General features: G+C 35.1%; 2 protein-coding genes across 3 annotated transcripts; one reads left to right on the top strand and one right to left on the bottom strand.

The window, feature by feature from the left end:
- Positions 1 to 5012: 5012 nt before the first annotated feature.
- LOC129313561 (CBS domain-containing protein CBSX5) lies at positions 5013 to 7356 on the top strand. Its single transcript, XM_054956788.1, has 2 exons — positions 5013 to 5466; positions 6263 to 7356. Exons 1-2 carry the CDS (start codon positions 5108 to 5110, stop codon positions 7122 to 7124), a joined length of 1221 nt encoding a protein of 406 aa, XP_054812763.1. The 5' UTR covers positions 5013 to 5107; the 3' UTR covers positions 7125 to 7356.
- Positions 7357 to 12917: 5561 nt separating this feature from the next.
- Positions 12918 to 23951, bottom strand: LOC129313370 (ultraviolet-B receptor UVR8). Of its 2 annotated transcripts, none has more exons than XM_054956396.1 (7): positions 23524 to 23951; positions 22631 to 23307; positions 21868 to 22077; positions 14999 to 15109; positions 14224 to 14592; positions 14025 to 14132; positions 12918 to 13558 (listed from the first exon to the last, which is right to left on the bottom strand). In XM_054956396.1, exons 2-7 carry the CDS (start codon positions 22967 to 22969, stop codon positions 13214 to 13216), a joined length of 1482 nt encoding a protein of 493 aa, XP_054812371.1. In that variant the 5' UTR covers positions 22970 to 23307; positions 23524 to 23951; the 3' UTR covers positions 12918 to 13213. The 2 variants fall into 2 exon arrangements, with proteins under 2 accessions (XP_054812371.1, XP_054812372.1); XM_054956397.1 differs by having other exon boundaries at positions 22631 to 23325.
- Positions 23952 to 27272: the final 3321 nt, after the last annotated feature.

The raw sequence follows: 27272 nt of genomic DNA on the forward strand, positions 1-27272 counted from the left end.
GATGTAAGTTAAGATAAAATAAAACAATTTCAATTAAAATAGTATGTGTGTGCCTGAATTACAAGCGGTAAATTGAATTGAAAAAGGTATATTAGACTAGAAGATAAATTAAAGCTAAAAGTTAATAATTGAAAAAACTCCTAAGAGTATTGAGGTGGTGTTGTGTGATTTTTTGTGATGTTAGTCCTTTTCTTTGTTGTTGTTCTAGTATTTATAGTATGCGCTAGCCGTTATTAGTTGTTTATAATTGCCAACCCCTATTTTCAAAATATTTGCTAATGAAGGTCAAGATTTTGTGAAATTCATGGCCCATTGAAATCATCGTCTTGTGTGAGGCAACGCTTTAGATAGTGGTTTCGAGTCTTAAGAGATTTAAAGACCCAAGCTGACTTGGTCGAGTCATTTCAGCATGATGTGGACTAACCTTATCATTACTAGATCTCTTACTGGGCTTGATGCTTAATTACCTTAGCCTAACTCTTGCTATGGTCATTGTGCCCTTTTGATTAGGCATCACTTTTGTTTTAGCCCAAATAATGCCCCTCACATGCAAACGGCTGGTAATTATAAGCCATCTAGCACAGTTGATCAATTGATTTGTTTCTCTATGCCTTCTTGAAAATATAAATTCCCTCTTCTCCTTCCTTTTAGTTCTTCCTATTCATTTTGTCATTTTTTGACCCTTAAGATTTTATTCGTCCTTGCCTCCGCTGCTTTGTTTCGATTGGCCTCTTCCTTTATTACTACCAATTCTAATGTTACTCAAACTAGAGTTCTAGTCTCTACCTTGCCTATAAGGCTGCACAAAAATTTGACTCAACAAGATTCGGCCTAACTTAAAGTCTTGTCATTTTCATGAAAGGATTGAGTTAAGCAACTCATAGTCTAGTCTGATCCTAATATAACCTGAAGCTGAACAGGACCAGACTAGTCCAGTAGGACTAGGAGACTGATCCCAATCTTATTTAACTTTTCACTTTTTTCCTCGTTTTCATTTATGAAATGTAGTAATTTATTTCAACATAATAAACTCAATTAACATAATAAAATTACTTACAATTATATAAAATTTATCACAATAATAACAATTATAAGTTCACAACAATCTCCAACAACAAAAAAAGTATTTCATTTACAATATAAACTATTCAAATTAAACAACTTTTAACGAAATTAAACAATTTTCAACATGTTTAAAGTCCATCACATCAAGTTAACAATAAATATCACCAATAAAAGGAAAAGATTGAGATTGGTTAATGCTAAAATTTTGCTCAATATTCATGATTTGACAAGTATAAAACACAAAAAATATTAATTATTATTATAATTAACTTATTGTAATAATAATTAATAGATTAATTATAATTATATTAAATAAATTTATAGGATCAGATCGGACTAAATAGTTCAGATGCTTGATTTCTTGTTCAATTCAACCCGAAAAGAGTTTGATCTTTTTGGTACTTAAAGATCAATTTTTATTTAGACCAAATAAGATTGGGTTTGTCTCGAGTTGGACTGAATTGCACTGGATTGAAGGACTTTTATACGGCTCTACTTGCCCGAATCTTGGCCATTGGATGAAATCCCCTTAACGCATTTCTTTTCTTTTCTTTTTTCGCTTGTAATTTAGAAGCATTTCATGGAGAATCACGAAGAATAGAGAAGCCGGATAGACTTCTCACGTTTTAAGATAGATCACAAAGCAAGTAAATCTTGGATGATCACGAATGAATTTCGAACAGAGAATAAGAGAAGCAACGGAAACTGATAGCTTACACCTACCATGCGTGTACTTTCATAGTCAAACTTAACGGTCAACGTTTTTAAAAATTAATGATAGTGTGAAATTACCTTTTTTTTTTTAAATTCAGGACAATATGATCCCAAAAAAAATTAAAATACCAGTTATCTCTCACGAAAAATTTTTGGAACATTTTTGTCATATCACCCGGTGTCAAATATGAAAAGTGTAAGTAATCTGGGAAAAAACGACCTCGATCGCTGAGCCGGACTGCAAAAACTACAAAATGTTGAGTCAAGTACTGAAAGTGACGCCGTTGGGTTGAAAAATAAAAATTGCCAAGCTCCTCTGGAAATAACAATAAAAATGATTATGGTGATAATAATATTATTATTATATTATTAGTGTAAGTAATTGTTACATCAATGAATATATGGACAATTTTGGCTGGCGGGTTCATGCACATCCAACTGTACCATATAGTCCGCTTTATCCTTCTTTCACGGCCACCACAAAACTCCAGATCGACGCTCCACATTTCATCAAATATCTCCTCCAAGCTGTAAATTACACTTTGACAATAATATTTTATTTTTTTAAAAAAATATTATTTATTCAGTCTCTGCAATTTGCATCCACTTATAACTCATTTTCTAAAATTTAATTATCTAACTCAGCCCCTCAAACTTCAGTTGTTTAATTTGATGGTCCCTGTAATTTAAAAAAATTATCTAATACGCCAATGGCTGCTTGCAAGTGAGTCCTAACAAAGTAAGAACCAACTAAGAAAGAGAGTAAAAAACATCGAGAATTGAATTGTTCCACTGATTTGAGTTTCATGGAGAAAGGTATAGTTAAGTCAAAATTATATGAGTTAAATGATTAATTTCTTTCTTTTATTTTTTATTTTTTGATTAAAGCAGGTATACTTGTGTATGGAGTAGTAATAAAGTAACAATGGTTGTCCATCGTTAAAAAAGAAGTGGTTAGAATCATATTTACTAAAATAGTTTTAATTGGGTATGGTAACATTCACCAATTTTCATACTCACATTTTCCAATCAACCTTATTCGTGTTGATTCCAAATATGAGTCTTATTTTGACCCAAAATCAATCTGCTTGTTGATCAAAATATGTTGTGAGGTAAGATTTATAATTCTCATCCCAAACACGCTTGATAACATTTAAATCCACTTGAATTAAAAGATAGACACAAAAACATGAGTGTGGCTTCTCTATCTTAATATTTGACTCATGCTCTTCGATCAAATGTGATTTGAACTGTTCATTAAAAAATGCCTATAATCTTTGAAATTTGGGTATAGTTGAAATTTTACGATTTATTCATGGTACTTAGAGGGAACAATATTTGTTATTCAACGCATCTGAATCAACGTTGAAAAGGCAGAAGACTTGAAGATGTTTATTGATTTATATCAATGGATTTAGATATGATTTGGTTACATCCCTTGACATTTTATTATTAGAATGTTCAGGTGTAAATAGACTTGAGCCACGCCTTTTGATCAAATGGCTCATTTGTCTTAATATTTGATCCATATCCTTTGTTTATATGGGATTTGAACTGTTCATTAAGTAAACGTAGATAATTTTTGAAATTTAGGTCATACGTGAAATTTGGGTATAATTGAAGTTTTGCGCGTGTATTCATAGCACCTAGAGAGAGTAATATTTGTTATTCAATGCATCTAAATCAATGTTGAAAAGGTAAAAAACTTGAAGATTTTTAATAATTTATAGCAATGGTTTTGTGTACGATTTGTTTACATCCCCTCTCACGTTTTATTATCAGGATGTCTGAGCGTCAATGTTCTTGAGCCATGCCCTTTGTTCAAATGGCTTCTTTATCTTAATATTTCACCCATATCCTTTGTTCATATGTGAAATGCAAATAATATTTGAAATTTAGTTTATAAGTGAAATTCTACACGCTTATTCAAAACACTTAGAGATAACAATATTTGTTATTTAACACATTTGAATCAATGTTTAAAAGGCAAAAAAAATTACAAAGATCTTTAGTAATTTATAGCAGTGAAATTTGATATGATTTGTTTTCATCCCCTCTCAAGTCTTATTATCAAGATGTACAAGTGTCAATGGACTTGAGCCCTGTCAATGTTCAAATGGCTCCTCTATCTTAATATTTGACCCATATTGTTTGTCCAAATATGACTTGAACTGTTCATTAAGTAAATGTAGACAATCTTTAGAATTTAGGTTACAATTAAAATTTTATACAGCTATTCATAGCATCTAGACAGAACAATATTTATCATTCAACGTATCTAAATCAATTTTGAAAAAGCCAAAAACTTGAATATGTTTAGAATTTTTTTTTTGGTCGGAATGTTTAGAAATTTATGGCAACTAGATACGATTTGCTCACATCCCCGTCCCAAGTCTTGCTAGGATACCATAGTGTCGATGGACTTGAGTTTATACAGAAAGTTCACGGATAAAGTTAAGCCTAGTTAGTATTTCTCTATGATTATGATATAAAGCATATTTTAAAAATTTTACCTAATTAAAATATAAAATATTGAATAACTTTTATATTTATTTTTTTAATTATATCCATACTTGATTTATTTTTTTTAAAAAAAATCATACATTAAGATTATAATTACTACTATTAAAGTCCTTATATATAATATTTAATAAAGATATAAATAAAAAATATAAATTTGAAAATTTTAACTAATATTATTTATAAATTATAAAGTAATTAACTATAACTTATTTCGTCATGGAGTAATATATAAAGAAGTTGAAGGCCCATGAACCCAAGTATTTGAGTTTTGAATTAACATGTGAGGTGACTCTTACTTTTTATTGTTTGGGGTACTCTCTCTATTTATGGGTTTTTGCCATCCTGTTAAAAGTGGTGTCAAGTTAAATCTGGGTCTTCGAGAGTAAATAATTTTTAAATTTTGAATTTGGTCCCCTGAAATATTTTCCCTTTTTTTCATTTATCGGTTGAAAAAAAAACTTAATTTTTGCATTTGTTTTTTGTCATAAAAATTTAATTTCAGCATTTAAGTGCTACATTTTGTAGTATTTTCTTTTTCTGTTTTTCCGTAAAGTGTACCAACGAGAAGATGGAAGTCTGAATATCATAATTATTTCGTGGAGGACAAGTGGACCCCACATGTATCTGTCTTTCTCACCCGCCTCTAGCCCTTTACCGTACCCCGTCCCAGGCTGTTTGTCCGCATGACGCGTTTGTTATAAATAGACCTCTCTGCTTGTCACGGACTACCACCACACCTCCTAGCGCCGCCGCAGCCACAACTGGAGCCGTCGCATTTAGTCCCAGACCGGAGTTCCAATCTTGTATGGCAGTGAGCTTACTGGCACATGAGGTATCTGACCTCTGCCTCGGCAAGCCGGCGCTGAAGCCGCTTCCTCTGTCAGCCACCGTCGCCGACGCCTTGGCCGCCCTCAAGACCTCCGACGACAACTTCATCAGCGTCTGGAACTGCAGCGATCACTCCATCGTCGATAGAATCGGCTTTGCTGAGGAAAACGACGACCTGGGCTGCCGATGCGTCGGCAAATTGTGCATGGTCGATGTTATTTGCTTCCTGTGCAGAGAGGAGAATCTTTTGTCTCCATCGGCTGCTCTGAAGGCGCCTGTCTCTGCGATTCTGCCTAAGGGTCCAGGTCTCGTGATGCATATTGACCCATCTTCTAGGTACTTCACGCATACCATATGATTTGTATTGGAACTGTCCCCCCCCCCTTCCTTCTTTCTGATTCTTCAGGAGTTTGGTGGTTTTCTTTATTTTAATTTTCAGTTTGTTTACTGTTTATCACGTGAGACTTCTGGGGAATTTTAATTGCTTGGTTGAAACTTGAAAAGCAAGCTGTTCTGCTTCTTTGCAATTTTTCCAATTCCAATTATTGACTCGGTCCAGCTGGAACAATGTCGCCATTTAATTGCGCGTTAAGTAGACAAGTTCAATTGCATCTGAAATTGAACAAAGTTGCACACTGGATTTTTACTTGCTAAGTCAATTTTTCTTATATTTTTGTATCATCCATCTTTTTACTGTCGGTCATTTAGGTGAATAAATAATAAATGATCTCTGGTTGTGATATCTTTCATTAATTCTTCATATTTGAGTTTCTAACTATACAATAACGTATGAAGCTCACGTTGGGACAAGAAATTTCTGATGGATTATACAGAAATTGTAGAAATCATTTCATGTCAGCCAAAATGGCTAGTGCCAGCACTTTCTTCTTCCAAAAAGTGGGGTATTGAATTTAGGTTACCGCTGGGTGATTGTCTGATTGATGAAGATATAAACCCAAACGCACTGTACTTGGAAATTATCTTTGTTTTGTGCCTTTTGGGAGAAATAGCTTCCCACCAAGAGGGAGTTTACTGTTCAATCATTCTCTTTTGACTCTTTGAAGCTCTGCTTCTAATTTACATATAGCTCAGATAGTCACCTATTAACCCGCCATTTATTTTGATCTTTCAGCCTATCGGAAGCTATTGATTTGATCCTTCAAGGAGCACAGAACCTCGTAGTGCCATTGCCAGCAAAAAAGGGCAGCTTTTCCAGGAGAAAACAGCATCAGAAACCCTCAAGCAGCTCTGCAATTTGCACAAGCCACATTGGTCGTGAGTTCTGCTGGCTAACCCAAGAGGATGTGATCCGTTTCCTTCTGGGTTCCATTGGCCTCTTCTCTCCACTCCCTGCTCTCTCCATAGACACTCTTGGCATTATCAGCTCCGAGGTCTCGGCCATTAACTACTACGCCCCGGCATCTTCTGCCATAGGAGCCATCTCTCACTCCCTCACGACACAAACTTCAGTGGCCATTGTTGACAGTGAAGGGATCTTCATTGGTGAGATCTCTCCCTTCACCCTTGCTTGCTGTGATGAGACTGTTTCTGCTGCTATCACAACCCTCTCTGCTGGGGATCTAATGGCCTACATTGATTGTGGTGGCCCCCCAGAAGATCTAGTGAGAGAAGTTAAGGCAAGGTTAAAGGAGAAGAAGTTGGAGAAGATGCTAGAAGAATTCACAATCCTGTCTTCTGTAGTCACTGACTCAGCATCTTCTTCGTCAGATGAAGAGTCTGTGTTGTCCCCAAGGAGGTCATTGCCAAGGTCAGGCAGGTACAGTAGGTCCTTCAGCTACTCAGCCAGAATGGTGAGAAAAGCAGAGGCCATAGTATGCCATCCCAAGAGCTCTCTAGTTGCTGCGATGATTCAGGCCATTGCTCACAGAGTGAACTATTTGTGGGTCATCGAGGATGACTTTAGCTTAGTTGGCATCGTCACTTTTTCTAACATGCTTAAGGTGTTTAGAGAACACTTGGAGCCACTTGCTTAGATGATTAGGGGCGACATTGAGAAGCAATAGGGAAGAGAGTGTGAGTGAGAAAGAGTGACTATGAATAATGGACCTTCTCTGTTCTGAAATGTTGAGCTTGTGAGTGGCGATGTCAGTTGTTTGTTTCGCTTTACTTCAATTAATGTATTTCGTTTCCTCCTTTTGAGTTCCCATGCTTTCTTTGTCGATAACAATTGGATTTGTTCAAATCAAGCACTTGTTCTGCCATGAATATTCGAATGCTACGATCCTACGACTTTCCTTACCATTAAAGTACAATGCTTTATGCATATTTATGAATTATGATCATGTGCATGAGGGTTGAGTTAAATAGTTATACGGGGAAAAAAAACGATAGATAATATCATAATACATGTTAGCGTGTCTATTGTGTTTGTATGTATGTTTCTTTGGTCAAATGTTTTTCTCCTAGGGCTAACAACAACAAACCTATATTATTTATTCATTAGTAGTTTAGTTAACTTGCTTTTAATGGTTTTGATTTGTTATATAAGTTTTTATTTAGAAAATAACTTAGAGTCGGTAATTTAAGTCAAACTCGACGGGCCAGCATGAATAGTTTAAGGTCGATCCAAATAAACTTGTCTGTTGAAGTTACTGACTTTATATAATGTATAGTTAATAATTTTGACTAAACCAAATTTGATTATATGAGTTTTTTTAGAGATAAAATATTTTAAATTTGATATGAATTAAACCTGACCTGAATAAACACATCTCACTTTAATTACTTACTTTAAAATAACTAGAGAAATGAATTGTGTAGAGGTGCCATGAGCAAAAGTCAAGACTTGTAAAATTGTTCAAGTACATTTCCCAAACTTTTTTTTAATAAACTTACTACACAACCAATTTTTAGAGAGTTATTTGGTTAAATGCAATTCTTACAGCTAAAATTACATTATTTGCTCCCTTTAAAAAATTTCCTGCTTACAACGAATTTGTAAAAAGGAAAATAATTTTAAAAACCTAATAAACCATAATATAAGAGGCAAGTCCAGCTGCAGAATCCTGTGGTAAAATAAATAAATAGAAACTCATTTATATGTAGAAATATATCGGTGTGCAGCCAGCCAGCTGTGTTCACAGTACTTTAATCAATGGCCAAAAAATTGGATGTATCATTGAATCGATTAACATATTAATTTAAAAATTAATGATTAAAATTATAATTTAATTGGCTAACTGCTACTTCCTCCATTTAAAAATATAAAATATTTTTTTAAAAGTTAAATATTTAAAAATATAAAATATTTTTAATCTTTCAAGGTATAATCATTATTTTTTTTAAAGTGTCTCTATTAATAATGAATTTATATTTATTGTAGGATGTTTAATAGGGGTGAATATGACAAAATATGATTAGTTTAAAAGTAGATAATTACTTTATTAAAAGGTAAGATTTAATTAAAAATACATTATATTTTTGAACATAAGGAGTACTATCAATCCTATATATAAATTGTTTTTAATTATTTCACCAAAAATAATAAAAAGTAATTAAATTATTGATATTATCTATTTTTAAAAATTTACTTTTATTAAATGCATGTTCTTTCTCATAAATAATTTTTTATCTTACTCATAAAAAATTATGAAAAAAATAAAATTAGAATGAAGTAATTTTTGGTCTAATTTTTCATACAGAATGACTTATAAGAATGATTATAAATTTTTTTTTTCCTTGAAAATGACGTATATATAGCTTGACTGGAACATTCTGGAACTCTGTTATTTTTTGATTCCCCTTGTCATATCATTGTCCATCAACCCCATGCGATAAAACTGTATAATTCCAATTTTGCGCTAATCCCTATTTTCTTTTTTTGGATGAAAGGATCAATTTTTTATTAATATAAAAGTTCAAAGACATAGGTTTAAGCATACATAATTTTGCGAATTAGGAATCCATCATTGTCGGTTCCTTTGTCCAAGCTTTCAAGTTGCAACAACCAAGCTCGCGTACGTTAGGGGAATCAGATTTCAGATAGCAATGCATTAATGTCTTGAGCTAAGATTGTTGAACTCTGCAGCTGAGCTCTGATGAAGTTTACCATCAACAAGCGCCACTGTAATGGCATCCTCCTCAAGATTGTTTTCGATGCTGAAACATCTTACCAATTTCAAACCCTGTCGTACACTTTAATTTCTTCTGCCAAATTTGGAAGTGGTCACATCTCTTGTACAAACTTTTGGTTCAGGAAGAAATCGATTTGGACTGTGATGGGATGGATCTTGCGTGCTTTATTTTTTTCACACTGGAGATACCATCCACGCCATCTTCTCAGAAGTTTTTCCTTGTTGCCCAGAGTCTGAAGGTATGTCTTCTACCTCTGTGCTAATCTCGAATTAAAAACCACTAAACTACATCTAAGCAAACATATATTATTATTTACTTCTATATACACCATGATTTCATGTGAGAAATATATTAATGAGCCATTCTTTAGGATTCTGATGCAGATAATTAAACCGTGTGGTTGAAAATTACAAGGGAAGTTGCTATAACATAAAAAAGTTGTTCTTGCTCACCGTGTGGATGTGATATGATGATAAATTAATTAAAGAGTTAATAAGAAATTTGAACTCTAAATTATAGATTTAGGAACAATTTAAATTTTAAACTTTTATTTGATACATTTTAAATCTTAAACAATTAAAGGTAGGATAATTTTGTCCTACCATGAAATTTAAACAAACACCTATTTGTTTTTTTTTAAACAAACGGGGTCTAATGTGCGAGTTTTATTAAATTTTACTATTTTAAATGTTTGTTTAAATTTAACGGTAGTAATGAAATTACCTCAACTTTAATTATTGAAGATTTACGATGTATCAAATAAAAGTTTGGAGTTTAAAATGCTTCTGAATCTACTATAGTTTAAAGTTTAAATTACATATTAATCCTTATTTAAAACTAAGGAGCAAGCGGGACAACAATTGATGAAATAAATAAAGCTAATGACAAACAATTTATGTTATGATAGTGTCTGAATTAATAGATTCAAATTTTAGATTAGAAATTTTACATTTTGAATCTCACATTTGATATCTATGTATATAAACTAATTTGTTTGGATAATTTAAAAAATTTTAAATGTAGAAAAGAGATGGACTGAGATTTGAAACAAGAAAAAAAATTCAAAATGATAATTTTATTTTTATTTTTTAATCAATAAGAAATAAAAAAGATATGAGAGTCACAAAGTATCAATAGTAAAAATGTAAAGAGAATAAAATGTTTAAACGAATTAAAATTTTAAATAATTAGGATGTAGAGAAAATTGAAAATCACAAAAAATTATAATTTAAAATGAATTTTGATTTGTATTAAAATTAAATTTATAAATTTTTGTGTATCTAAATAAAGAATTTATTTTAAATTAAAATCTAAGTCTTTATTAATTCAAACACACCGTACAATCATTTAGTAATATGAACTCCTCTTGTAGTGAACCCTCTAAATCTAATAATCACATCAATAAAGGTTGCCAAATTTGGGATAACACGTTTTTCGTTAATCAAACAAATTGACCATTTTTTTAATAATATATTCCGTCTAGATGTATTTACAAGAAACAAATAATAGTTGAAATCCAACTATAATTTGTTTATTATAAATAGGAAAAACATAATATTTATTCTTATAATTTTATCAGGTTTTGTTATTAATCACTACAGTTTTTTTTAATATTTCCAAATCTTTTAAGGACCAAAATCACTAAAAAATAAAAATTATAGAGACTTAAAAAATAAATTTCACCTAATCTTTTTGAAAACTATAAGGATTAAAAACATTAAAAAAATTATAAAGAATAAAAATGAAAAGAATGAAATTATAAAAATTAAAGATTGTGTTCATGAATAAGACAACAAGTAATATAATATATCATAATTATTTCACACTGTTTATTTTTTGTTTTTGCTTTTAATGCTGAGGGCAAGGGTTGTTGAAACCTGTATCTTTCCAAGTTTTTGGTTTATTTAAACTTTTATTTTTGTTGTGTGCTGGCTTTTTTTTATCATCCATTAGTAATTGTCTCCCCCCTGAGCTGTCAAAATCTATTGTTTATGATTACAAGTAATTGTGTGAATCTTGTCGCATACTTTGATACAAACTGACAACTCTTTAGGCCATAATTTAGTGGATTTAGACTGATATTCACCCTTATTATTATTTTTATTCTGACTTTGGTTAAGGCATTTGGATGTCAAATAGGAAGAAGCGAAGGACTTAGCATTATGAATATAATATAATTATATAAATAGTAATCATGGAGCTAGGATTTGGGATTTTAATGATAGATTGTAAATTGTCAACAGTAACTTCCTAGAAGTAGCATCACCTCCCATGTTAATATGTTTGTGCATGTGAACGTGTGTCTTCTTTTTTTTATAAGAAAGGGGTATATTAATGTTAGAGGTGAAATTTTGTTAAAAAAAAATGATAGGTTGTAAACCCTAGATAAATTTAAGAGATACCCTCACGATTAGGGTTTAACTTTGTGTTTATTGATTAGGGCATCGAATTACGACTAGATATAATACATATTGCGGCAACTTTTGTAAATTTCAGATTCTGTTAGAATTAATCGTGCTTATAAATTTATTCATTCAAATTTTTAAAATTTAGATTTGACATTAACAATTAGTAGTTTCTTATTTCGTCATTTACTCTGTAACCATTTTAATGAATATTTTATTTTTAACTTAGAGTTGTTCCAGGGAAACCTTGAATGCCGGCAGATGACATTTAATTAATTATTTTTGAAGAAATAATGATTTTCCTATTGAGAATTGAGACTCCACAGACATGATGTTTGGAAATGAGAAATGTTCATGTGCATTATGATCAAGAATGTCAGTATCAGAAAAAGAGCCGATAATCCAGGTAAATTCAAAAATATTAGAACGAGGTTTAGCAAAATCATAATTTTTTCAATGTTAGGACCTATTTAAGCCAGCATGAATAAGCTTGAATATTTAAATAAATATTTTTTTACAAAATATACGTGGTATATAAAATATTAGTTAATATTTTAAATTTTAGTTCATTTTATAATAAGAGGCTATATATTTGAGTACAATATTATAGATATTTTTTAAAAAATTAAAAATATTCATATTGGTATATTTTAATTATTTTTAATCTGTAAATTATCTAAAAAATATTTAAAATGTATTTTATTTTTTAAACTTTAAGACCCACAATTTTTTTTAAAAGATTTGAGTGTTCTACAGTTTATTACAGGTATCCCAAAAATATGGTTTACATTTTTTATAATATAAATATAATTAATTTTAAACTACAATTGGAATTTGTTATTAAATTTTCTATATAAAAACTAACAATTCAAATATTCACACGAGCTCTGCTCTAATAAATCTAAAGAGGTTCAGGTTGGTTTGACTATTCAAGCTAGCTCAAATTGAGTCTCATTTGAATTACCTGCTCTAATTAGAAAATGTATTTTCAATTTCATATTGCAACGGGATGAATCTTCTATGCTGCACAATCTGCAAAATGAGACATTCTTCACGTTTTATCAAATGGTAAAATTTATTACATAGTATTTTTTATTTTATAATTTAATTGATCAATATTTAACATATTGATTTTTTCCTTTTTTTGGTTGTTGGAATGAACATATTGATTTTGATTCACATCATTGTCTGAAAAAAATGCTAGAGCTAAGATTAAGAGATTAGAAGAAACCTGAATGGAAATTAAACCGTACATAGAAAAACAGGTTAAAAGAAACGAGAAAGTAATGAAGTCTGATCCAACATAGTAGATGAATCGATTATCATCCACTTCATTTTTCCTTTTGAGAAGGTCCCTACCCTGTCCATCACCGTAGTGTCCAACACAACGGATTTATGAGTTCCGTCACAACATGAACATGAAGAGAAAAATGACAATCTCTAGGGTTATGTTTCCATTTTTTGTCACTATAATACAACATAAAGTAGCAATCTTAATAGAGACAGATGCTAAAAAGAATATGGTGTGTGTCTGATATGGAATGAAACAAACCTCCACAAAAGAAGTGATTTCTCGTGGAATGTCAGTCTCTTTCTGAAATAGCATCTATATCTTTGTCATCTGTATCTTTAATGAAAATTTCTGTTGGCTCAAGACATCCTCTTAATGTGTCATGTCCGAGTTGAGCTCTCTCGTTGTCTCCGAAACCAAAGATGTGTCCACGGTTAGTGATTACAACAGTGTGGTACAGACCAGTGCTGATTTGAGAAACATGATGGGTCCGAAGAGTATCGAGAATTCGAGGCTTCATGACTTTATCTGAGACCCTTCTGTCCAAAAATCCAAGGCTTCCAAATCCCATCCACCCGAAGCCAAAGACTGAACCAGAATCAACCAGAACAAAAGTTTTCCTCTTTCTCGCACAGACCTACAGATAACAATAAGCTGTCACCACGACTCTGACATGGATAAGCAGTCTCAAAGTCAAAGGATGCTTGAATTTCACAGCTCTCTCGCAAAGGTTGGATTTTTATAGGCTATAATACAACAAGAAGAAGAAGCAACCTCTTCCCACCAAGTGATGTTGGCTTACATAAATTCAGTTTTAACTAACAGCAATATAGGCTATAAAAAAGAAAGAAAGAAAGATCCTTTGGCAAATGATACCTAGTGGTTTTGATTTTGAAACTAACCACTTGAACTTATGTGATAAAATAATTCCTTCAACTTAACAAGTCAAGAAAACGACAGACATGAATAAGTGGGCAAGCTGCCAGAATTAAAACTAGAGGCAGTGATTTGCCAGAAGTTCAAATTGCAATTTGGCTTCTTTTTTTTTTTTTTTGTGTAAACCATTTTATCCCTACAACACATTATCAAAACTTAGACAATACCTGAACAGCCAAGTGACTCTTGAGGCTGGTTAAGATCTCTGGAGTTGTCTTGTCAATTTCATCCCCATGGCCTAAAGCACCACAGTAACCCTTGCCCCATGTATATACCTGGAGCAGCAATAACATCAACTACGAATACCAGCACAAAATCAAGTATAACCAGCAGAATTAAAACAAAATCTTGATTGATCGAACTTACAAATCCATTTGAATCAAGTGCCACTGCATGCTCATCACCAGCAGAAACATGGACCACATGAACACCTTTTCTTCTAAATGTCTGAATTGCACGTGGCTGAAACTCATTATGTTGCTCACCATGGCCAAGACAGAAATTAGAGCCTGATCCAAAGGAGTATACTGTTCCATTATCCATGACAGCTAAAACATAGCTTGGTCCAGTAGCAATCTGAACAACAGAACAAGCCCCGCCAAGCATTTCAACAAGTTTGGGGGTTGGTATATCCTGAGTGTCACCATGACCGAGTTGGCCATAAGTGTTAGTCCCACACGTGTACACATGACCTTGTCTAGTGAGGAAGACTGTGAAGTTAAGCCCTGTTGCAACCTGAGAGAAGTCAACCTTAATTTAGCAGCTATAGTAAAAGCCTTAGCATAACAGCCTTGATGGAATAAGAAAATACTGAGGATTGAAGAGACAAGGAGGAATCTATATGAAATGACAATCAGTAGAACTGGCCATAAGATTGTAGCATATTAGCATGTGATTTGGAAGACAGACGAGGTCATAGTTATTAAAATCAAAGTGATCTTTGGTATGAGGAAATCATGCATTATATAAAACATGATTAGACATCATACAGATCCAAAAGCTTTACTGTCAATATCAGCTAAGAAAAGATATTCTATAACCACAAATTTGATATGAACATATAATCTTCTAACTATCATTATTTTTTCAAACCGGTCAACAGTAATCATCTTATGGAGACGATGGATTATATATAGTTTACCTCTGTGCAATGTATCCCCTTCAGGGCTTCAACCAGCCTTGGCCTAAAAATCGGACGGCTTGTATCTCTGTGCCCACAGCAAGATGAAGAATTATCTCCACATGTGAATACCTACATCAGTCAAACATAACAACTCAGGTTAATGACGGAAGCAAGTAGTAATCAATCAATTCACAATTTAAATAAAGCCATCTTTTTCAAGGCCAGACACAGCAAATATGGAATTCAAACTTTTCTGCTTGAATCATGAGATTCGAACTTATCAGTATGTAATTTACAGAAAAGTCTATAGACCTAACAATATATATATATATATAGAGAGAGAGAGAGAGAAAGCTTTTCCAAGCGCTATATTAAGTCTGCAGATAAGTTGAACCATCAAGACAACTCAATTCTGCATGAACTTTGATAGGTTTGGCACGTTGCAGCACTTTAAAATGTCAAACCTGATGCAAAACAGGGGCAGGGAAGGGGAAGAGAAAGAATAAAGGAGGGAGAACAACATAAGCAGGGAGAAAATATTCAACTATTACTCAAAAGTCAAAACATCCAAAAGTCTAACAAAAGAAAAACTCTAAGGCTATAAATAAAGCCCTAATTTAGAATAATATAAGACAAAAATAAAATATAATATCTAACCCTAACTCTAATTTGAGGAGGAGATAATCTAATTTAATAACCCTAGATATCTTATTTTTATCAAATATCCTAAAGAAAAATAATGAAAATATAACAATAAAACAGTCAATTACATCTTTTAAGATCTCCATCAAAACCTCTTCCATTCATAACAATTTTGGCTACATTTGAACTTCGAAGTCAAACCACATTCCATTGTCCACTTGTCAAAATTAAATCAATGCATCACAAGAATGGTTGATTTGATATTGAGTCTAGCTGCAGTCCAGCCATAGTTTATTTGTAAAAGAAGATCCAAGGACTCAAATCCCAATTGAAATGCTTTGGCTTTTCACAAGCTCCTGTATGGTAGGTGCTATGAAATCTGCTGTAGAGGAGTATTTTAGACAATCAAACTTCAAATATAATGAGATTAGATGCTGATCTCTCACCTTCCATTCCCTCAACCCCAAAAGCATTATGCTTCCATTGTTCTTTGTCAATGAGCAACTTGTCCAACAAGCAAAAGCTATTAGGTTCTGATGGGCTTGAAGTTAGGAGATGGGGTTGGGTGTACAAGAGAAAGTCCAGAGGAAGTAAAGTCCAAGACAACCAGCGAGTTGAGCAAGGGTAGAATGGTCATAGTACAGGGTAACAATTACTCTGACAGTGTTAGAGTAGTGGTAGTGCGTATGTGAGGGTGAGGCTAGTAGGAATAGGTAAGGAAGATTTATTTTGAGAGTGGAGAGGTCCCGGTCTCTTGAAAACCAGGTAGAGTGTGGGTGATATTTGTGTTACTGTTCCATTAGGAAGTAAACTGATATTAGTGGGTATATTCTCTATAGTTTTCCCTTGATAATAGAGAATCGCAGAACATTTTTCACTATCATTTCTTCTTGTTTGGGCTGTTTCTATCACGTTGGTATCAGAGCGGTGGTTTCTGGGGAATGGTCAGCGCTAGAATGGAGAACAGAGTCAAATATTTGGAGCAAGCAGTCAAAGAAATGCAGAGACAACAAGGGGAAACAAATGAAAAACTCACTAGGGTAGACAATACGGTAGCTACCATCAAGCGGCAACTTGAAGCGATTTAGGCTACCCTTGCTGTTGCTAACCCCCCGCCGCCGCCGCCGCCGCCACCTCCACCCCCACCTCCCAAGGGCCCACTAGGGGGACACAACACAGGGGAAGCACACAATGTAGAAAATACGATGGGCTAAAACACCGTCGGTTAGAATTACCTCTTTTCGAAGGGGAGGACCCGCTGGGTTGGATTTTCAGAGTCGAACAATATTTCAATGTTAATGGAGTTGGAGAGCACGAGAAGTTGGATGCTGTCATAGTGAGTTTGGAGGGAAGGGCATTAGCCTAGTTTCAATGGTTGGACACCCAACATCCTGTGCGAACATGGCTCGAATTTAAAACGGAGATGATAAGCATTTCCACTGTCGCCAACTTAGGGATGAACATGAGCGACTGCTAGCATTAAAACAAGAAGGACGGTAATGGAATACAGAGAGAAGTTCAAGTTGCTTTCTGCACCATTAAGAGATGTACCTGACGAGATGTTAGTCGGAGCATTTCTGAGTGGGCTACAGGAAGAGATTCGTGCAGATGTCCGATTGATGCATCCAAGGGGATTGAGGGAGCTTATGGATTTCACAGGTCAGGTTGAAGATCGAAACAGGGTAAAAGAGAGGATATTCGAGGAAAAGAGGAACCGAACGACCAGAGCAATATTGGGGGGATGCTGGATCGAATATAAGCCAGCCTTACCTAAGTTTAGCATCGCAGAGACCCCTAAGGCTGGAAGCACGACGTTTGGAACAAGGATTCCCATGAGTAAGAGCTAAGAGGAAGCTAAATTTGGCACCTATGACTGCGACGGGATAGACGCAGTCCACAGTGAGTAGCTTGGGCAGTGTAGTTCCACAGAAAAGACTATCTAAGGTAGAGATCAACAGACGTCGAGAATTGGGCCTTTGCTTTAAGTGTGAGGAGAAGTTTGGCCTAAATCACAAGTGTAAAAACAGGCAATACGGGCTTATTGTGCTTTAAGAAGGGGATAGCGGCCCAGAGGAGAAAATTAGTGAGCCCAAAAATGAAGAAGGCCTAGAAGACAGGGAGATGACATCTATGGAGCTGGCAATCACGACAAAATCAGGATCATGGGAAAAAAGACTCTAAAATTGAAGGGGGCGGTCAACAGCCGAGGAGTAGTAGCCCTTATTGATTGTGGAGCAACTCACAATTTCATTGCGACAGACCTAGTGGAAGAGTTGCAACTACCGATGCAAGAGGTCAGGCGGTATTCGATGATGGTAGGTGATGGGCGACGAACATACTCAAACCGAAAGTGCCCAAGTGTCCGACTCGAGATACAAGGAATGACCATTGAGCAACCTTTCTATCCATTCAGCCTTGGCAATGTGGATGTGGTATTAGGAGTTGAGTAGCTAGCTTCCTTGGGGGAGACTCACATGAACTGGCAACAGCTATACATGAAGGTAAGAGAAGGGAAAAGCTGGGTATGCCTGGGTAGAGATCCGACACTTACTAACACCCAAGTCTCTTTACGGTCAATTATAAAGGCAATCAAAGAGGAAGGACTGGGATATTTGGTAGAATTGGCTGAAACCCAGTAAGAAGATGATGACACGTAGCAGGCCGATGGAGGAGAATACACAAAAATACTCAATAAATACCTTGAGGTTAGTGCACCGATTTCTAGGCTACCACCCAAGAGGACCCATGATCATGCAATCACCATCAAACCTGGGGTGCAACTAGCGAACACTCGTCCATATAGATATGGCTTTGCTCAAAAGACAGAAATAGAGAGGCAAGTAAAAGACATGATGCTCGCGGGGGTCATACAACCCAGTACTAGTCCCTATTCTAGTCCTATATTGCTAGTCAAAAAGAGGACAGAAGCTTGAGGTTTTGCGTAGACTACCGTGCACTTAACATCACAGTGCTCGACAAATACCCAATACTTGCGATCGATGAGCTCTTAGATGAATTGGGAGGAGCAACTGTGTTCACTAAATTGGACCTCAAGTCTGGGTACCATCAGATACGAATCAAAGGAGATGAAGCCAAAATAGCATTTCGGACTCATAATGGCCACTATGAATTTAAGGTTATGCCTTTTGGATTAATAAATGCTCTTTTTACATTTCAATCTCTCATGAATGATATATTTCGTGAGCATTTAAGAAAATTTATTCTTGATTTTTTTTATGATATTCTTGTGTATAGTAAAGACAGGGAGATACACAAAGATCATTCGACAGCCACCCTAGAATTGTTGAAGCAGCACCAGCTCATAATCAACCCTAAGAAATGTGTTTTTGGCCAAGCTCAAATAGAATACTTGGGCCACATAATTTCAGCTGAAGGAGTGAGGGTTGATCCGACCAAAATCTCTGCAATGGTGCAGTGGCCGCAACCTCATTACTTGAAGCCATTAAGAGGATTCTTTGGCCTTACTGGGTATTACTGCAAATTTGTTAAGGGGTACAGCAAGATAGCAGCACTATTGACCCAATTACTTAAGAAAGATACATTCCAATGGAATGAAGGGACACAAAAGCATTTAAGGAGCTCAAACACACAATGACCACAATGCCAGTATTAGCGATGCCTAATTTTAGTCAACCTTTTGAGATAGAAGCCAATGCCTCATGAAAAGGAGTAGGAGCAGTCTTGATGCAAAAGGGGCAGCCCATCACCTATTTTAGCCAAAAGCTATCTGACAAACATCAACAAAGTTTGGTATACGAACGGGAACTCATGGCAATTGTTCTTGCTGACAAAAAGTGGCAGCATTATTTGTCCAGTCAACCATTTGTTGTTAAAACATATCAGAGGGCTTTGAAATACCTCTTGGAGCAGCGAATCATAGCACCTAATCAACAAAAATGGGTCTCCAAGCTCATGGGTTACAAATTTCAGATCCATTATAAACCGGGAAAGGAGAATAGGGTGGCAAATGCGCTTTCGCGTCGTGATGCAGAATTGGAGATGAGAGCAATCTCAATGTAGCAATATGAGGGGATTAAAGAGTTAGAAACAGAGATTGGTCAAGACTCATACTTAAGGGATCTTAAACAGAAAATAATCAAGGGGGAGGAACCTAAAGGGTATAATTTGAAGAATGGAATTCTTTTCTATGAAGGAAAATTGGTCCTACCTAAGCACTCGAGCAAAACAAAAGAACTCATTAAGGAGTTTCATGATTCACCAATGGGGGGCCACTCAAGATACCTAAGGACTTACAAGCGGTTAGCTGCAGTTGTGCACTGGACAGGAATGAGGAAAGATATTCAGGAGTATGTAGCTCAATGTGAGACTTGTCAAAGGAACAAATATGAGGCTTTGAGCCCCGCTGGGCTGTTGCAACCTCTGCCCATACCTATTGCTTCTTGGGATGATGTGAGTATGGACTTCATAGGAGGATTACCCAAAAGCAATCGCTGTGATACAGTGCTGGTCATGGTGGATCGATTGACCAAATATGGGCATTTTATTCCTCTTTCTCATCCTTATAGTGCTAGAGATGTCGCCAAGGTATTCATCAAAGAAGTAATCAAGTTGCCCGGGTTTCCTAGCTCAATTGTCTTGGATAGAGATCGGGTCTTCATGAGCCAATTCTAGAAGGAACCTTTCAGCATGGCTGGAACCACCCTCAAGTACAGCTCGTCTTATCACCCGGAAACCGATGGCCAAACAGAGGTAGTGAACAAAACTTTAGAGACTTATTTGCGTGCTGGAAATACACTTAAGAAGTGGGTTAGAATGCTGCCGTGGGCTGAGTATTGGTATAATATCACTTATCATAGTGCCATTGGTATGACTCCTTTCAAGGCATTGTACGGGCAAGAACCCCCACCTCTATTGAAGTGGGCAGACCAATCTTCAAGAGTACATGAGGTTGACCAGCAGATCCAAGAAAGGAATTTGATCTTGGATGACCTTAAGAGCCAGCTTGAGCGAGCACAAGCACAAATGCGTAATCAAGCTGACAAGCACAAGAGGGAGGTGCAGTATGAAGTAGGAGAGGCTGTATACCTTAAGTTGAAGCCATACCGCTACCAGTCATTAGCAAAGAAACCAGACGAAAAGCTTTCTCCAAGATACTATGGTCCTTATAAGATATTGGAGAAGATAGGAAGGGTTGCCTACCGGCTGGAACTACTTGCAACAGCCAGAATCCATAATGTCTTCCATGTTTCCAAACTCAAGAGGGCCATCAAAGTTACAGTGGAAGCGCAGCCTCTGCCTCAAGGATTAACTAAAGATTTAGAGTCACAAGTGCAGCCAGAATTAGTCCAAGCCGTCCGTCGAGGAGAGGATAGGAAGCTGCAATATTTACTCAAGTGGAAAGATCAACCGGATTGTGAAAATACTTGGGAAGATGAGGATGTTCTTCGCACTCAATTTCCTCAATTTCCTCAATTTCACCTTGAGGACAAGGTGCCACTTGCAGATAGGGGAAATGATGGGCCTGAAGCTAGGAGATAGGGTCGGGTGTACAAGAGAAAGTCCAGAGGAAGTAAAGTCCAAGACAACCAGCGAGTTGAGAAAGGGTAGAATGGTCATAGTACAGGGTAACAATTACTCTGACAGTGTTAGAGTAGTGGTAGTGCGTATGTGAGGGTGAGGCTAGTAGGAATAGGTAAGGAAGATTTATTTTGAGAGTGGAGAGGTCCTGGTCTCTCGAAAACGAGGTAGAGTGTGGGTGATATTTGTGTTACTGTTCCATTAGGAAGTAAACTGATATTAGTGGGTGTATTCTCTATAATTTTCCCTTGATAATAGAGAATCACAGAACATTTTCCACTATTCTTCTTGTTTGGGCTGTTTTTATCAGGTTCAAACCCAAAAACGTCTTTATTTATATCTCTAGCCTGCCCCTTCATGCAAAAGCAGTTTGAACCAAAGCATAGGTCCACCCCAAACTTTGCTAAATTTAATATGGTAGGAGGGCTAGGAAGAATCGGGTCTCGACAATTTGATAAAAAAGGTTTCATTCAATGTCAAGAAACAAAGAAAAAGCTTCAGATTCAGATGTTAGGTGCAAACCCGGTAATGGAATCATAAGTAACATTGTTAAAGTTAAGCATGCTGCATAATTGAACCCTCAATAAAAATGCATGGTTATGCTCCAGGCTATTCTTTACTGAGAGCAAACACATAACTAGTGACTTCATCAGGGTTGACTCAATAAAGAATAAGCAGTTACAAACCTCTCCAGATTGCATGACAAAAGCTGCATGATTATATGAGGCTGAAACATGAACCACTCGTGCCAAAGGTGGGAAATCAAGCCTGGTAAATTCTACACATTGTGTTGTTTCAGGACCATGACCAAGTACACCACACAATCCTGAACCACAAGAGTAGACAGAAAAATTGGCGATAAAAAAGGTGTGATACTTCCCAGTTGTAACTTGCATCTGCAAATAAAATACTTTCCACATAAATACATAACTAACATTTCTCTAGAAAGAACAGGCAGAAAACTACAAGAAAATTAAGTTAGCAACAATGGTAACTAATTTCCAAATTGAAATATGTTTTCAAAGGGCCAGTAATTTATACATCTTTGTCAACACTAAAACATAAAGAACTCCAGCATCATTTTCTTGGTTTACCTATTATTTACAGATGTATTACTATACCTCTAATTAAAGTACAAACATTACGTAGATGGAAACTGAGATAAATGGAGTTATGCCATGTTTTATGTTCAAACAACTTGAAGTTGCAAATTTAATCCGTCCCTCCAAGATCATCTTTTTAAGAAAAATTAATAACCGTTTCATGCAGGACAATAAAGAGTATTAGATAAAATGAATAGAGCTATCCCAATTAAAACTTGTTCACAAAAAATAAATGGCTTTGCAGCTTTTCAAGAAATATATCAGTTCATTGCACAAATTTAGTTCCACTTCTCCATACATAATCCCAGATATGAATATAATGATTCCTCCCAAAAGAAAACAGTACATTGCCTGATGATGTCTCAGCCATCCCAGAAGATTGTTCCAATGACTGCAAAAATCTCAGAGCTCGCTTCCAGTTTCCACCACATCGTTCGCATAACTCTCTCTGAGAATTCAAACTCATCCTTGAATAGATAAGATGGGAGGCAGATAGCTGATATGCTGCAAAGTCCACTAATGACTGAAATTTGAAAGGGTACCAGTTGTGCTTCCCACCAAAAGTCTTCGAAGTCAGCTCTAAATAAACAAGGTCGACTGCACTAAGCCTGCCCGAGCATAGGATCTCTAGAATCAAATGTGACGGCAATTCCTCAATGGAAAGAGGTCTAAAGCGATCTCCCATCTTTAACAGCTTCTCTTCAATCCCACCAAAGAAAAATTTTTGCGATTGAAACAAATTGGAGATTGAGACGAAATCTTAACAATCACGGGGGTTGAATTTCACAGTGACATCAAGTACAAACTCAATTCTGGAGCAGAGTTTCAAATTTTGAGACGAAATCTCAGGCAATTGAAGCAGCATATGAAGAACACATCAGAGGGAAGAAAAAGATGGGAAATTGAGTACCAGAATGGATAATTAGAGGGTGATAGAAACAGTGATTGGAAACACAACATCAGAAGGGAACTAATCACAACCCCCACAATTACCGTAAAATTGAAGATAACTTGGAACTTTCCCTGCAAATCAATAAGACCCTTGTCATGAAGAAATGACAAAAAGGGAAGAACACAAGGAGAACAGCAAATTAGATTGAATACTGATAGGATGGGGAAAATGTGATAGAAGTTCAGTCTGGGCAGGAGAAACAGAGAAGGATCTTTCAGCCAAAAATGTTACCACTAGTTTAATGCAACTAGTTGTTAAAGAAAAGCAAACCATTGGCGAAACCTTACCGAGGAACAAAAGTGAAACGAACTGGCTTTACGGTGCCAATCGGTGGCTCTTTTTCTCTGCCGAAAATTGCCGAATTCGAGGTCCAGGCTGCTCAATGAATATTTGCAGCAAAACACAAAAGTGATTAACTGAGAAACGAATCGAGACAGTGATGGTTTGGTGGGGCTTCAGTTTCCACAATGAAGGCACAAAAAGCTACGCTAGGGTTTGGATAGGTCCTGTTCATGACATTTCCTTGCCGTCATGCTTCCTTTCTCTCTCTAAAGAAGTCTTGCTTGCGAATCTTTCTCTCTCTACAGAAGGTTAGGGCAGGAACGGATGAATCTCAGAGCGTGGAATTTCATGGCTTCTCGAAGCCTGGAAAAAAGCATCTCTCCCTCTGCCGGTTCTGTCATCTGTTTTTGTCGCCGAGCATCTTCCACGTGGACACCAACTATGTCACCACGTCCGCAAAAATTATGTCTCCAGCCCCGTCTTGTTTTATAAGATTTTACAGGTGATTATGATATATCGATGCTTTAAACTGTCTTACGTACTTCTTTTATATATATTCATAAAATATTAAAATATTATTTTTTAATTAAAAAAATTAGTTTTCATTACATATCCAATATTTTAAAATTGCAAGTCAATATTTTAAAATTTCAATTTCTTTTAACCCTATTAAAGATAGGTGAATATTAGATGTCATTTTTTGATGAGTAACATGATTCTTCAACCCTTCTATTTCAAAAACTTGCTTAGCTTTTCATCATACTGGAAAAAATTTGAAATACCTACTCATTCATTCAATGAAAAGAAACAAGTTGAATTTTAAAAGAGTAAAAAAATTGATTTATATCCCATATTAATTTGTGACTTTTGGCTAGAAAAAAATGAAGAATACAAACAAGGCAAGTCTAACATGTGAGACATTAAGGGAGATGAATCGGATGAGCTTGATGGTGCTGAAATTTTAGAAATGACAAACTTATCTTTTGATGAACCAAATATAAAAGCTATCATTTTTAAATATGAAGGTCGAGGGAAAAAGGGTATTGATACTATATCTACTTGTAGGGATTAGGTGGTAGACAATTAGATATAAATTGAATAACAATATAATTCATAATTATATTTTTCTTAGCATTACTATAAAGGATTATATATATGCTAGTTTGAATAGTTTTTGAATTAAAATTATATTTTTAACATTTTTATAATTTTTTATAAATATATATAAATATGTATGTATGTATGTATGTATGTATAAAAAATGTATCACATCCTATATTTTTAAAAATAAAAGTATCGACGGATCGTATTCGATATCTATATAAGTATCTGTGCATCCTATTTGGTATTTTAAAATATAAGGTATTTTAAACAAATAAAACTTTTTTTTGGTGAAAAAAATTTATTAATGATAATTATTCTAATAATCTTATTATTATTTCACTCTTTAAATAAATTTCTTTACCTTTCTTTTATTAATAAATTTTATTTTTAAAAGTCTAAAAAAATTAATATTACAAACTATATAAATGAGCATAGGAGGAGTGTAAGGTAAAGAAGTAGCAATTTTTTCCCCCCTAACTTTACTCCTTTTCAATTATAATCAGTTGTTGGCAATAGCATGGTTTTAATTTCTATATATTATTTTATTATGATTATTAATTTTAGTAAAGGGTAAATTTTGAAAATATCATATCTTTACATGCTTAAGGTTTCAACCATTACTTTTTAAAAATTGTAAGATCGGATAACATTACTCTATTATTAAGATTGAATGGAGTACGAGCAAATTAAAGATAAAAACTATCTCCCCATTATTCTTTGTATTAAAATTTTAAGGTAAACTATACCATATTGATAAATGGATGCCAAATATAAGGAGCTCCTTCCTAGTCTTTGCACACAATGATGCCACTTCATTATTCATTGCTTATAGATGCATGTAAGATATTAGCACAAATGTTAAGAAGCTAAGGAAATAGAGGTTCTCTTACAATATGGCATGGGTTAGTTGCAGCATTCTTGTGAGGGATCCATTGGCTAATACTATGTAATAAGAGACATAATCATTTGACTTCTTATGAGAAATTCGTTGGCCATTCCGAAGGCACATTATCAAAGGCTTTATTAGAAAATTTTACTCCCCAACCCCACTTCTGTTAGTTTATCTTAAACTGTACCCCTATAATGTTGTCTGAAATGAATTCATTTCAGAAAGCCACTGTGACTCGAAGCAAATAGATCTTCAAGAACCTACTTCATCCTAGTTCACAAGACTAGATTGATTGGCCTATAATCTTCGGGTGATTTTTGTTAGTCCAGGCTTTTGTTCGGTACTATAAAAAACCATCATTAATCCTAGTGGAATCTGCTTTTTTCATCTAATGTTGCACTTGCTTGCAATAGATCATCCCTTAGTTTTAAATTTTTCAAAGGAACAATCCCCCCTTTTATAAAGCTAAAACGTTAGGTTCCTGTAGTATCTTATTGCTAACATATATAGAAGAACGGTGTTATAAAGAGAAATGTGTCAGAATACATACACACTCATATATATATATATATATATAGTGATTTAGAGGCAAAATAAATTTAATTGAAGTCAAGTGTTCCCTCCAACTCCACCTATGTTTATAGCCGGTCCCAAGCCCGGGTAAAGGAGGAGGGTTGTGTTAGGCCATCAACAGCCAATGTAAAAATTTGTTGAATCTATCATGAACATGGACAATAGACGTTATAATGTTATGCTAGGTCGTTGCCCGTAAGTAACGCGCTGCATGGCTCGAGTACAGTGATAAGTGAGTTAGAGCCACTGCATCGGCGCCCGGATATAGTGTTAAATGAGCAAGGGCTACCGCGTCATTCTGGACGCACGCGGCTAAAGAAGTTAGTCCATAAGAGCAAAATTAGATTTGGTACTTGGAATGTTGGGACATTAAATTGTAAATCTGTAGAGGTTGTAGGGGTTATGACTCAAAGGAAAATCAATATCCTTTGCTTGCAAGAAACAAAATGGCGTGGAGAAGAAGCTAAGGATATTCAAGGTTTCAAACTTTGGTATACAGGAAAAGTAAGTGCACGCAATGGAGTAGGCATCATTATAGATAAGGAGTGGAAGAAGAACGTTGTAGAAGTTAGCAGAATTGGAGACAGAATTATTTCTTTAAAAATGATAATTGGACGTGAGACTGTTAATATTGTTAGTGCTTATGCGCCGCAAGTCGGGACAGAAGCCAGTCTTAAGAAATTATTTTGGGAGGATCTGGAGGGGTTGATTCGACACATACCACAGAGTGAAAAGATTTTTATTGGAGGAGACTTTAATGGGCATATCGGGAGGGAAGCTGGTCAGTATGCGAGGGTGCATGGTGGTTTTGGTTTTGAATAGCTAAACAATGAAGGACAAACTCTTCTTGATTTCTCATTGGCGTATGATTTTAAGATTGCCAACACTTGTTTCAAGAAGAGAGATGAGCATCTCATCACTTACAAAAGTGGAGCCTCAAGGTCACAGATTGATTTTCTTTTGGTTAGGAACACAGATAGAAAACTTTGTAAAAATTGTAAGGTGATCCCTGGAGATGCTGTAACGACACAACATAGGGCCCTAGTCCTTGATGTGTGTATTATGAGTAAAATCCAAAAACGTCGACAAGTAGTAACACCAAGGATTAGGTGGTGGCAATTAAAAGGTGAGAAGCAGGATATTTTCAAGCGAAATCTTTTGGATAAAGGAATTTGGGATTCTCAGGGA

This window comes from Prosopis cineraria, unplaced genomic scaffold, assembly GCF_029017545.1.
Source record: "Prosopis cineraria cultivar Desert tree isolate PC_DT_omini unplaced genomic scaffold, ASM2901754v1 PC6, whole genome shotgun sequence".
Lineage (NCBI taxonomy): Eukaryota > Viridiplantae > Streptophyta > Magnoliopsida > Fabales > Fabaceae > Prosopis > Prosopis cineraria.

Bases quoted from the DNA above. Each gene is read 5' to 3' on its own strand.
- LOC129313561 (XM_054956788.1), top strand. From the start codon at position 5,108: ATGGCAGTGAGCTTACTGGCACATGAGGTATCTGACCTCTGCCTCGGC. The intron at 5,467-6,262 runs GTACTTCACGCA...TTGATCTTTCAG, and splicing joins CATATTGACCCATCTTCTAG to CCTATCGGAAGCTATTGATT.
- LOC129313370 (XM_054956396.1), bottom strand. From the start codon at position 22,969: ATGGGAGATCGCTTTAGACCTCTTTCCATTGAGGAATTGCCGTCACAT. The intron at 14,593-14,998 runs GTAAACTATATA...GACTTCTCTCAG, and splicing joins AGGGGATACATTGCACAGAG to GTTGCAACAGGGCTTAACTT. The intron at 13,559-14,024 runs GTATTGTCTAAG...TGTTATCTGTAG, and splicing joins AGAGTCACTTGGCTGTTCAG to GTCTGTGCGAGAAAGAGGAA.